This window comes from Salarias fasciatus, chromosome 6 (assembly GCF_902148845.1).
Source record: "Salarias fasciatus chromosome 6, fSalaFa1.1, whole genome shotgun sequence".
Classification (NCBI taxonomy): domain Eukaryota; kingdom Metazoa; phylum Chordata; class Actinopteri; order Blenniiformes; family Blenniidae; genus Salarias; species Salarias fasciatus.
In genome coordinates, this window is record NC_043750.1 from 21,191,218 (window position 1) to 21,204,743 (window position 13,526).

General features: G+C 42.6%; 1 protein-coding gene across 2 annotated transcripts in view; it reads right to left on the reverse strand.

Annotated features, from left to right (window-relative positions):
- Positions 1-12,689, reverse strand: part of inpp4b (inositol polyphosphate-4-phosphatase type II B) — a 161,030-nt gene extending 148,341 nt beyond the window's left edge. The window contains exons 1-2 of one of the 2 annotated variants that reach the window (XM_030093257.1): positions 12,205-12,689; positions 4,093-4,137 (exon numbers count right to left, since the gene is read on the reverse strand). In XM_030093257.1, coding sequence (XP_029949117.1) covers positions 4,093-4,137; positions 12,205-12,289 — 130 coding nt within the window. In that variant the 5' untranslated portion in view covers positions 12,290-12,689. The remainder of the gene's footprint in view (positions 1-4,092; positions 4,138-12,204) is intronic. The other variant, XM_030093256.1, reaches the window with a different exon arrangement.
- Positions 12,690-13,526: the final 837 nt, after the last annotated feature.

A 13,526-nucleotide genomic window follows, 5' to 3' on the forward strand; every position in this document is an offset into this window, starting at 1 on the left:
ATAGTGCGTAACTTCGGTCGCCCTCTAGCGGAATTCTGCGTTCTTAAAACAATAAAGCCGGCGCTTCCACATGACGTACGCCCAGGTGTCCCCGGTGTCCCCCCCTCCCCCCTACCGCTGCCACGGGGATTCGCGTTTCCACAGCGCGAATCACTGTTGGAAACGGTTTTTATTCTGTGTGAATAAGGACAGCTGGTGAAAAAAAGATGGACTCTTCCGAAGAGGTAATTGTTGTTTTCTTTTTTTTGCCATAGAAACACAAATAGCTTATTACAAACGGGAGACAAGGTGCCTGCTAATTTGTAACTGACAGGTTAGTGGATGAAAAGACCCAGTGGTCGTCAGCGGAAATCATTTGTTGTCTGTTAGTCTCCAATAGCTGCTTCTTGATGAAAAACAAAGTGTTACGCACAAAGTACAGTGTTTCCTGCAGGGAAAAAGTTTGGCCGGGGGGGGGGGGGGGTCGCTGCTAATGCTGCTAATGCTGCTAACGCTGCCGGTGTTCGACCGTCGGACAGTTTTTTTTCTCCTCTCCGTTGTCCGGGCGCTGCACAATTTAGTGCGGGCGGGGCGCCCGGACTGAAAAGGTCTGGCCGAAACCCTGAAGTAGCATGTCGCTTCCTCGGTCTGCCTGAGACTGTGAGCTCAGCCTGTTGCTATGAGACCCTCCGCTCATCCTCCCCCTCCCTTCTTGTTGTGACGTAAAAGGTGTAATTTCCTGCGCGCCAGCACGGGAATGTCGTCGGTCGACAAGCAAAGCAAGAGTTATATATATTGAAAAATCCTGAGAGCAGTTAGAGGAGTCGATCGGCTTAATCTGCATTTTGTCATCTCCACTAGTAGTGGCTTGGCTAAAACGGACATTCATAGACATTTTAAAGTTACACACTATAGCTTTAACACGTTCCTGCTGTTCCGAGGCATTAGTGAGTAAAAAAAATATGTTCTTTAGACTCTGTGGATTGAGTTATTGACTTAAATGCTGCTCGAAAAAATTGAAAATGCAGTCGGTAATAGAAAAAAAATGTACAATAAAGTCGGCTTTTGCTTTTATGGCTAATCAGTAATTAATCTGTGATTGACATTGATAATTGATGGGGGAAAAAATTACATGGACTCCTCAGAAGAATGGCAACCAAGTGCATGAGATACTGACATTCATAAGATGTTGCTATAATCTGTAATTTCCTTTGAAATGAAGAGAATGCAACTGAATAACTGTATGCCAACATGTGCATTAGATGCTGTGTGCTGTTCTCCTGCACCTATTCTCACTCCTGCTTCGTCTGTAAAGGACCACAGCAGCAGCAAGAAGAACAATAAAGTTCAGATGTCATCCCATATCTTCTTCTAGCTTATCTGGAGGGACACCAAGTCACACCCAGCCCAAACCAGAGAGCTGGGAGCTTATGAGCATATAAACATACGAAATAAACATTACAAGAAATACTTCTCTGAAAAAGCAACATGCAATGGTTTGCATTTATATCTGGAAATCTCTGGAAAGACAGGCAAGCAATTTGGAGGGAGATCAACAACTCACCAGCTGGACCTCCTTGAGGAGGATGTTGGGGTCTCAAACTCAGGTCCTGGAGGGCTGCAGCCCTGCATGTTTTCCATTTATCCCTGTTTGAACACACCTGAATCTCATGAAGGTTCCATCACCAGGTTCAGCAGAAAGCCCGATAACGAGCCTCATTGCAATCAGCTGTGCTGAAGCAGGGAGACATGGAAAACATGCAGGGCTGCGGCCCTCGAGGACCACAGTTTGAGACCCCTCAGTAGGGACACAAACAGAAAAGGCCTAATTGTCACTAATTTTCAACTGGGATTGCTGAACAAAGATGCACAGGACCTTAAGTGGAGACTGGAAATGTAAGAAGTCAAAAGTTGTGAACTGTATTAAAGTGAGAGAAATCTTCTTAAGCTATTGAAAAAAGTCAAATCAATTCTAAAACAGACAGGGAGCCAAAGAAGACATTTTAAATTTGGGTAATATCCTGTGCTTGTCTGGCCTCTGGTGAAGTGTTGCTGATATATTATGAGCACTGTAATTCATGTGCATTTTGTTGATCTAAACATGCCTATGGAAAGTTACAGCAGTCCAGATGGGACATAAATGTGTGACTGGCAGTGTCAGTAGGATAACATTGGCTTGACTTGGGAAGTCTGTGGAGATGTTACTGACATACGTGTGTGTTTTAGGGGCAGCGAACTGATTGGTATGGCTTAACTCATAACTTGGCCAGTATCAAAGAGCTTCTGTATTTAACTCAGAAAATAAACACATACAATGCTGAGAGAGAGAGGACTTGCTTCCACAAAAAGAGATCCCTGTTCCTCCAAAAGCAATTTTGTGTTTTTGAGGTGGAGCCATGGTTGTGGATGACAACAAGATAAATAATTAAGCATTCATAAAAGACATAAATGGAAAAATTCTGTTTGGGTCTCTTCCCGCTGAAGCACAGAAGTCACAGTTTTAAATTATCTGGTATTTTAGGAGTCAGAAACGTGTGCACAATTTGAATGTCTCCATTGAGTTTGTTTTCTGGGATCATGCAGTCTGGGTAGAAAAGGCCATATTTCATCTCAGGTTTAATAGCACAGAGTCAAAACGAAAGCAAACAAATAAATCATCTCATTATTTTTATTTGGGGGAAAAAAATTATTCAATGTTGCTACATCAAAAGCCTGATATATAGTTAGCAACAGTAATCCAGTGAATCCCTTTAACAAGCAGAGAGGAGGCAATGCGCATTCATGCTCTGCATGTCAAAGCATCTGTCCAGTAAGATGACATCTATGGCTCTCGACGGCCAATCACCAAGTAAATGTGAGTATCTGAAGTCACAAAGTGTGTGGAGAGACCATTCTGAGGAGTTATATGGCAAAAGAAGAATATATAAGAAAAAGGAGAAAAGAACTCGGGGCTCACCCTTAAGTCATGTCAGGCACTTCACTTTGGTGAGTCATGGGCGATTTGCAGCACTCAGACTGATTCGCTGTCATTCTTGAAATGCTTGTTTCCCCACCTGGAGTGCCTCAAACTATACGTTTATTTTTCAAGTTGCGAAGAAAGGGTTGAGCCAGACATGAAGTTTCCCCACATGATATTCCACTTCATTAATTCAGCATTATTTGACGTCTGGCGGTCACTGGACAGATGAACAAAATATAAGGAATAAAATAGAGAAACTGCTCTGCTTCTAAAAAAAAAAACAACCTCCCAACTCCCAAAGCACAAACACATCTAGCATAAATACAAAGCCTGAATCTATAGGTGAGATTTAACTATATGTGCACATACGCTTAGCTGCAACTGTAATCTTTTCTGTTGCCATAATAGACTAAATGAGATCACCACAATTCATGTTATTGAACATACCTCTGTTCCTTATACAATGGGACAAAGGCAAGTTGAAAAATTCTAAAGCATAGTGCTGCAGTTGCAGTGAAAATGCTATCAAGAAATGAAGGTCATTACATGCCATGAGAGGCAGCGTGCGCAAAATCCTGTTTACTCGTAGTATTTACACTTCTAGAACAGAAACGTTCTTGTTACATTACAGTCATGCAATTGCACTAAAAATTATCCATGGGAGCTAATATGCTTGTATTTTAGAATATTATTATGTCAAAGAAAACAGGACCAATATTTAGTTCAGCTCAAGGAAACATGCCCAAAGCATACATGTAGAAATGTAGCAGGTCCAGAGCATAAAAACTGTATGAAATGTTCAAATGGATCATCTCATCATTCTGTCTGTTTTCTCTGTGCTGCGCTTCTGTTGTCATTTTTATTTGCATATACAGAATAGGAATATGAATTTGAATGTTGGAAGACTGGCTAAAAATTCTGTTTGACTTCTGCACTGATCCAAGTCTCTGCTTAGCATGTTTCTTTAAACAGTCAACATAAGGATTTGGGATTCATTTCAGCCACAAGGGCAGACATCCTTTTGACTTTTGTTGTTTCTTGGCTACACTAAAGAGGTCTGACGTTACCAGTAGTCTGCTAATGCATGCATAGAAAGTTCAATGACCTTTCCACTTTGAAATGACTCTTGAAACACTTGAGCAAACAGGACTTACCAAGGCTGAATTCAACTCGAGGAAGCTTGGGAGACAAACAACCACCTGCGAGACAAGAGAAAAGAAAAGAAAATGAAAAGTTATAGAAGAGGATAACAGAACAATGGAAAGAGAGAAATACCAGAAATTCATAATAAGCTGTTGCAGTTTTTCTTATTTGAAGACTGGGATAAAGAAGACTTTTAGAGATCAATGAAGTTGATTGATGAAATGTGACATAACACCAAAAATTACCATGAAAATGTGTGTATGTTGACATCATGACGTTATAGTGACATAGTGACCAAAGACGGAGCGTGGGTCTCAGTACAGAGGGGGCGGAGCATTCTCGACGGGCCCTTATGATAATAATTTTATCATTCAAACAATACCTCGTGCAACCATCAAACAACTTACTAATGCTCACTTTTATTGAGTCAAGCAAACCTATATGCCTCAGAAAGCAGAATAAAGTTACAAACCAGTTCACAAACTTGTTCTGAAGAACACACACACACACACACACACACACACACACACACACACACAGTCTTGTATTTCTATCCTTGTGGGGACCGTCCATTGACTCCCATTCATGTCTAGCCCCTAACCCTGACCCTTACCCTAACCCACACCACAACAAAGACTAACCCTAAAGAAATGTTTTTGCACTTTTACTTTTTTTAGTAACAACAACATGGTCAAGAAAACACTGTTTCTCCTACTTAGGACCAGAAAAAGGTCCCCACAAGGCACGTCGTTCCACGTTTTGCTATCCTTGTGGGGACATTTGGCCCCGACAAGGATAGAAATACAAGAACACACACACACACACACACACACACACACACACACACACACACACACACACACACACACACACACACACACACACACACACACACACACACACACACACACAAGGGTCAATCTCAGAGCGTCCGCTGTCCATGGTGCTGAAAACTCATAAAAACTCACAGGCTAAATCTGTACCATCTTTGATACAGCTTAAATATAAAATGAATACATCTGGTCTAAAATTACACAATCTATTCAGATAGATATAGACACAGCTATCTATATCTTTTGGAATTCATGTACTGTATATTAGAAAAAAAATAGACTCGGCGGTCTCATAGTTGAGAGCAACACAAGGCACATTCAAATAGGCAGGTGTTTAAGACCACAGCATTCTGATCAAGATAATATTTTTGAAGGTTTCACTGACTCACCAATGGCTCCGATGTTAGGTTTTGGCTAGTACTGCTAGCGGCTAGCATAGTGTTTAGCATACTGTTTAACTTCCCTCCAAAGATTTCAGATCAATTGCAAAAGAAGAAACTCATTCATGCCGCACAGCCAATCAGCGCTGGCTTACAGCTCTGATGCATTCATGGACAGTCGTGAGGTAAGAATTGGTCAATTGGAGCCCACAATCATGTGTATACCTTCTCGCACACACTGCACATGTTATTATAATAACTTATTTACGAGTAAATGTGAACACATCACATGAAACGGGGCCCTATGACCTTGTGGGCCCTGGGGCGACGGCCCCCTTGCCCCCACTCTGGCTCCGCTACAGATAGTGACAGTTGTAAAGCGTTCCATTTGGATCTAGTCTTGGGAAACAAAAAAAAGATGTTCGTTTAGCACAAGGGGTAGCATCCAATATGTACCAAGTATGCCTCACTTCAAGCAAAGAAAGACATCAATTAATATCAAGTGAGTGTAAATGTTCACTGCTGCACATACTGACACATAATGATCACCTGGGTGAAGGTCTGGGGGATACAGACCCATCACTGATTGCTTGTAATACTTACTAAGATTTTGTTATTAATTCTATCATAGGCATTATGAACATAAGAGGGTGTTTTAAGGCTGAAGCAGTAAATCATGTGTAGTTAAGCCTGAAATTGCTCATACCCAAGGCAAATTTTGGCTTAAAGTTATTTCTATTCAACAAGCAAGGTTTTTTTGACACAGGTATTTTCCAAAAGATAATAACTTGATAAAGAAGAAGCACTCTTGTGGGGAAAAACAAATTTTTATATATACAGTATATACAAACAGCTTTTGCAAATCTTCACTGGCATTTTTGACCATTCATTTACAGCAATGAGCTCCCACTCTTTCAGGTTGTGGAGTTTTTTCCATCACTCTGATCTTTAGCTCCTCCACAGATTCTCAGAATTCAAGTCAAGACTGCAAAACAATGTTTTTTTCCACTAACCATTTCTCCACTACTTTTGCTGAGAGTTTTGGGTTGTTGTCGTGATGAAACACCCACTGGTGGCCATGAGGAACTTTCTCTGCACACTGCCTGATGTTGTTCAGAATGTTGACGTGTTGCTCTTTTTTTCATGATGCTGTTCACCGTAATCAGGTTCCTGAACAACCCCAGACCATTAAGTTCCTACCACCACGTTTGGCAGTGGGGACAGTGTTCTTTGGGTTGAACGCTTCTCCGTTTTTATGCCAAATAAAAGATAAATGTGGCCAAATAATTAATTTTTCATTCATCTGACCATAGAACAGAAGAGCAGAGGTATTCTTTGTCCAGGATTTTGTATGCCTTATCTGGAGAAGTGCTGTCCTCCTGGTCTGCATCTGTGGAACCCAGCAGTGTGCAGAGTCCATTGGACTGACTGCCTTGAGACGTTGCCACCAACAGAACCCACACTCACCAGGACAGCCTTGGTGCTGATCCTTAGATTCTTTTACAACTCTCTCACTTTGCTCCTGGCCAGCACAGGTGAGCTCCTTTAGCAATGGCAATTAAAAAAAAAAAAAACTTTGGACATCTGCTGTTTGCATGTGTTGAGTCAACTGAAACAACTGCTTGCAGTGAATCAGGGAAATTAAGATGCTTCAGAACAGTTTGGCCTGTATGGTACATTTTAGAACTTTGGATTTAAACTAACTATAGGTTGAAATTTGCCTGGGACAAGAATAATATTGGGCTTAACATTCAAAGTGTACATTGTTTAAAAATCTGCAGACAAATGATTAAGTGGGGAAATTGAAATGCCATGAAAATGAAAAACTGATAGAATCCAAATAATTATTTTCAAAATCAGGAGACAAAATCACAGACAGAACTATATAACAAAAAAAAAAAACAAAAAACAAAAAACAAAAACAAAATAACAGTTTCACCATGCTAAAGCTACAATTAGCTTCAACAGTGACCAATGTACAGTTTTTTGCAAATACATAGGACCTTTGTGGGAGTCAACAGTTGTCCTTGAGTCTTAGGGCTACAACGACGAGTGGAGGACTGACTGCTTCTACCATCTTCCACTACTGCTGCCTGCCATTCATCACTTCCCCAGCGTGACACAGGCATTCAAATTGGAATGAGATGAAACACCTGCAAGATGGTGCAACACGTACTGTGGAAAGGCCCAAAGACAGTAAATGGCGCTTCCCTCTTCCTGGGGTGTTTGGACACAATTGGCCTTTCTCAGGCTCATCAACTCCACTAATGGTGCATGGACACTCGATGCTTACTGATGTATGGGAGCCACACGACTTCAGGTAATAGACGTTTTATGTAATGGGGACCCTTCACAATCACACAAAATTATCCATCTGTATTTGAGAACTTCAGTCACTGTGCTTTATCAACAGCTTTAGCTACATGAGCTGGTTTGCAAGGTTTTTTCATCACCAAGTAACTTTCCATGGTTATTGTGTACAGTACGTCTTGGAGCCACCCAAGATCACAGGCAAATAACAAAAATCATGTTTGTGGTTGAGGCATAATTTAAATACAGTTGTTTCTCTTCGTCTTTGTTGTATTTTGTTTTTATGTTAATTTAAATTCATGCAAAATGAACAATGCTATAGAGATTATTAACAAACACCGAATTATGTAAATCATAAACACTAGCCTGTGCCCTGTTGAGGATTGGCTGCCATCTGAGGCCAAACAAAGCCCAAAGCAAAGCAACTTGACAAAAACATGAAAGATTTGCAGCGCATTTCAAACTTTGATGAGTATTTTAGAGAACTTGCTACTGGAACTTGAGCTTGCTCGTGTTTTTGCATGGAAGTGGGCTCTGTCAGCTGCCATGCTCGTCAGGACAGACTACATTTGAATAAACAGGCTTATGCAAACTTCTTGCAATATCTGTTATGCATACAAGTACAGTAAACATCTAATTAATCGAGTGCACAAATAACTGAGATACATGAGCAAGTACACACACAGTGTTACCCAAATAGGCCAATTATGTATGTAAATAAAGTTTCTGTGTCACTGCCTGGTTTTCATGTTCCTCTCATCATCATCATCCCATTCCTCAGGGGTCATGTCTCCGAGTGTTGTCACCACTAAGGCTTCCTCATGAGTGCTGATGAAACTTTAATAAGCTAGATGACATGTTGCATGGTGGCAACAGAGAGCCCTTTAGCTAGGTGGGCTGAGACAGCGCCAGCTGTTGGGGTCTTGTCTCTGGAGCAGCGCTATCGTATGGGACTGTCGTTTGGTTACATTGGAGGACTCCATCTGTGCTAGACACCAACTTATCTTGAGTGGGTAGGAAGCAGAAGAAAATGCATGTCATTGCAGAAATAATTAAAGATAAGGAGTAAAGCCAAGTCTGCGTCTGATAGGGGCTAGGGATACTGATCATGAAACACATGGCTGAGCAAGTGAATGTGTTTGATAGTGAAGCAGGGGGAGGACTGAATTTCAAAGCTGTCTTAATTTTAAAGTAAAGCTCGTTGGTAAACTGTCACATATTTATAGAAGGATCATGCCAGATGCTTTGACTATGCAACAGGCAACACAGGTTATATTGCATCCTTCAGAACAGACATGATGGGTTGTCAGTCATGTGACACCAGACTGTCACTCTCTCGCACCATATGAAAATCCACATTTATTAAAATCACGGGCAAATTAAGCAAATGCAGCAAGACGACAGGACACCTGTTTTGTACACGTTCATGTCACAGAGCACAGCGTGTTGTTGACATGTTGATGAGAATCAGGCTGACCAGAAGAAGTGCGGTCTAATGACAGCAATTAGCCATTACATGACGGGAGCTGAACCACCTGTACTGTCCTTCTCAATCATATCTCCTTGAGCATGTGAGGCAAACAGCCGCAATGCATTGATGGCAGTGTGGAGAAAGGTGGCACAGGTGTGGTATTTATAATCGATATCCGTTGGCATTATGAATATGGTAATGAACTCAGCAAGGCGGCAGGCAGGCAGCACATGCAGATGTAACTCCCAGAGGGGCCCAAAGCAAATGAGGTGTGCCTGCCCGATATACTGCAGTTTCATCTGGCTCTAGAAATAACAGCACAGCCCCGCTGTACATTCAATCTATCAGTCCCTGGTGTCTGTGGGTGGTATCAGTGGGGGAAAGGCACGCTGAAGGGAGATGGGAGGGTAATTCGTAAGGATGTGAGGGGACTTGGTGATTTCTCTGGAATGACATAGTTAATTAATGTAGAGGGATTTAAATTGTCCCTTCTCACTGGCAAGCTTCCCCATTAACTATACAGAGTGATAACTACTTGAAGCCAAGGGTTTAGATTTTAGATTTCTTACTCTTAACCCCCCCCAAAAAAAGAGAAAACTACATCTGAAAGTTATCCTCCACCACTCCTGTCCCCATCATTTGTAACTGGCTGAAACCAGAAAATCAAGCATTTTCCAAAAGAGCTTTGATAATCCGCCCAGGTGAGTGCATAGTGCAAGTTCCTAATAACATCTGCTTATCCTTTTCATGAATAGATATTGCATATAAAAGCTCACACCTCCAGAAAGTAAGCCCTGTCCCTATTTTGAACATCATCTCCTTTAAGATTTTAGAGATTGATACAAAAAAAAAAAGAAATTACACAAGACTCAAGAAGCACTTTGGTATTTCAAACAATATAACTGGCTGCTGTTTCATCTCTGCCTTCACCTCTGCTTATCCTCACTGCAACATACACACAAATCCATGCCACACATTAATTGCAATGTGCCTTTTGCCTGACTCCTTTTATCCAACCGAACATTATTTACTTCGCATCATTCCTGGAGTTCAAACTGTCTAAAAAACATTTGCACATTCTTCACGATGAGTCAGTCATCAGCAAGGCTAACATACCTCTAACTCAACTGATGCTTGCATGGGCAGGCATCCCATTAGAACAAGTGGTACTGAATGGGAGAGTGAGTTATCGTCACATTACTGCTGGTGGGAGATTGAGAGGGGACAGATGGTTTTGTTGCCAGCGTTTAATGAAGTGTTGTGAATCAGTTGGATGTGCTGAAGAGGTCTTGACTGTCGTGCCGACGGGAGACGCGATGTGGAGGGTTAACAAGGGCATGAAGCGAAACATTTTGCTCCACAATAGCTTTGTCGTGTCGAGCCTCGCGCACTGAAAGTTCAATCAATTATACTTGGCACAACCCATAATCTTGGATGCAAACCATGGTGTGAATAGTTAATCGCTGAAATAGCATGATTTCACCTCTTGTGGTGGGGAGTTCATAAAATGCCAATTCAGCTCCACCTAAATAAGCACTGAGCGGCACCCACCTTGGTCCCATTCTTGTCCCTTGCCATGAAAGAGGAGATAAACTACTCCACCTTGTGACTGATAATGCAAGGTTGTCAACCTGTCTTTTGTACTCAACATGGTAATTATGAGCTTTCCCTCTTCCCTATTTGTCTTCCAGGATGCTTAAGGAAAACAAAGCAGAGGTGTAGAGAGGTGTTTGTCATTAGACTTACACTCCCACATCTGTCAGATGTTCTCTTGTAAACTGTACCCCTGAGTTCATAAAAGTACCGGGGTACGCGTTTTCTATCAAGTCATAACAATTACAGTGTGCCCATCTGTTCTGCTCTGTGTGTCAACGTGAGAAGAAAGGCATACCTTGTTTCCATTTTCCTAAATATGGACCCTCGCGTGTGTGTAACTGCAGATGTATCTTGCTTCATGCTGTGTCTGGGGGGGGGCTCAGAGACAAGGCCTTATGAATGAGGTTTTCACACATCTTTGTACAGCTCCTTTAGCTTTTTCCCCACAGGGAAGAGGACGGTTTTCTGTTTGCATGTCAATGCAAATGCTTAGCGGCGCTGCATGCAGCGGTCGGTCCTTTTGGTAAGCAAAGGTATTAAACTTGGAGAGCAGGATTTATGCCATCACTGATATAGATAATCTCCTCAGCATTCTCTTGTGGTGATGAGCACTGAGACATCGAGTTTGCCTCTGCCACTGCTCGCTGGCAACAACACACTCAGGCTTCATGGAGTAGGACTGCAGTAAAAATGCAAATGTTCTTCACATACACACAGGACACAAACAGACAAACACCTGAATACTTAGGATACATACATACAAATAAAGCCTTGTTTTACTTCTATATTTCATAGGCTAGGGACTGTGACTTCACAGGAATGTGAGATTTCAATTCGATAACACTGCAAGAGCAGTAAACTGGAAACCTGCAGTAAGGCAGCCAGGATGTTTTTAGTTCCTTTTTCTGGAATGTTTTGTGAAGAAACACTTGAAGAAAATGTCCATAAATTATTTGGGCAAAAGCGCCAGCCGGTGGCTGAGAAATCTTGAGAATATTGAATATTTTGCAAGAATCAGGTGATTATAAATTAGGCTGTTGCCGTCATGTAGAACAATTGTTCTTTTTTGACTGCAGCCACAAAGTTGTCCAGGTAGCACAATAAGACTGCATTGAACTGGTTATAAATCATTGTGCATTTAAAATTCTTTCCCATTCACAATTTGCTTCTACCTTTGAACACACACACACACACACACACACACACACACACACACACACACACACACACACACACACACACACACACACACACACACACACACACACACACACACACACACACACACACACACACACACACACACACACACTTCTGTATGTGCCTTAACACAAGTACAAACCTCTGCAAACACAGAGGGAAACTGCAGAAAACTACAAATCATCCAGCCGACAAGCGAACATACAAACAGGACACAGGAGTTGGTCAGCTGCTGGAGCAGACGGGCTGCTCCAGAGTTACACTATAGAAGGAAGGGCAGAGCAGACAGATTAAGACACAGTCAGACAGCAGAGTGCGGCGCAGTGAGCTCACCGGCAGCGCTCAGTCCTTCAGGGTTGGCGCTCAGCTCCTTCATGTCAACCATGCAGTGTCCCAGGTGTTGGGTGCCGTCTTCCATCTGTCCGGCTTGCCTCACGGATCTCCCCCCTGCCCCCCCGCCTCCTCTCCCACCTCCTCCACGGAACACCACAGTCCAGTCCAGCTCCCCTACTTACACGCAGCCCGCTAAGCAGAAAAGCTGTCACAAAGATAGCAATCCGCTCGCCTCGCTTTCTTGCTGCCTCACAGAGCGCGCTCTCTCAGCATTAGGGATGCCTTTTGGAAACTAATATGGAAGAGAGGGACCGGCGAGGGACCTGGAGCAGTGGCGGGAGGGAGGAGGCGTGAAGGGAGGGTGAGGGAGAGAGAGAGAAGGGAAGGGAGGAGTGATGAGGGAGTGAGACTTCGAATGAAAGGGAAAGCAGAACAGAATTGATGTTATGTGAGATGCATGGCTTTATCCATCAATCTCACGCTGTCAATTGGGCACCTGGTCGAGACAGCACAATGCAACACAGCCCGAAAATCCACAACTCTGCCTTCTCTCTCCTCCTCCCTGCTCTACCCCTCTGACTGCACAGCCACTGCTGCATGCAGACATGGCAGCAGGGGTCCCCCGGATTTTTGACATCCGTCTTCTTCCCCTTTTCCAGCCTCTGCTTGTTACTCCGCCACCCTTTCCCTTTTTTCGAGCAGCAAAACAATTAGCGAGCATCTGACTGCTGAGCTGCACGCAGAGAAGCCAGCGTCACGCAGCGAGTGATTTTGGAAGTTACACTGTACACAAAGACTGAGTGGGAGTCGGAATATAATGACAAGTATTTAGTGCAGTGTAATATAATAGCTCAGAGTAACCTCACATGCCAACTTCACGCCTGGAGTAAATGTAGAAAAGGGTGGAAAAAAAAATTTGTCTGCATAACAACGTATTCCTGTGCTGGAAAATGGAAATACTTCAAGTTTCAGGCAGACAGTTTCTGTTCCAATCAGCAATTATGTATCAAGAATTGACTAAAAGGCAGAAAAATTCCATGATTTCTTTCACTCTTTCATGCCATGTCTTCATTACTGCCCTCAGCACCTAGCCTCCCACTCACAGTGAAAGGCTTATTGTTTGTTATTTGGATACCAAGGCCATTATGCCTCAGAAAAACCATATCGAAGATCAGTGCTAATTTATACCCAGCTGAATGAGAAGTACCTTGTGATCTCGGCACACTAAAGCTGCAGAGCAGGCGGCAGCCTTAAGCTGAGGAAAAAGAAAACAGGATACACGACGAAGCGCAAGGCTGTGAGGACAATTCTGAAATCTGAAC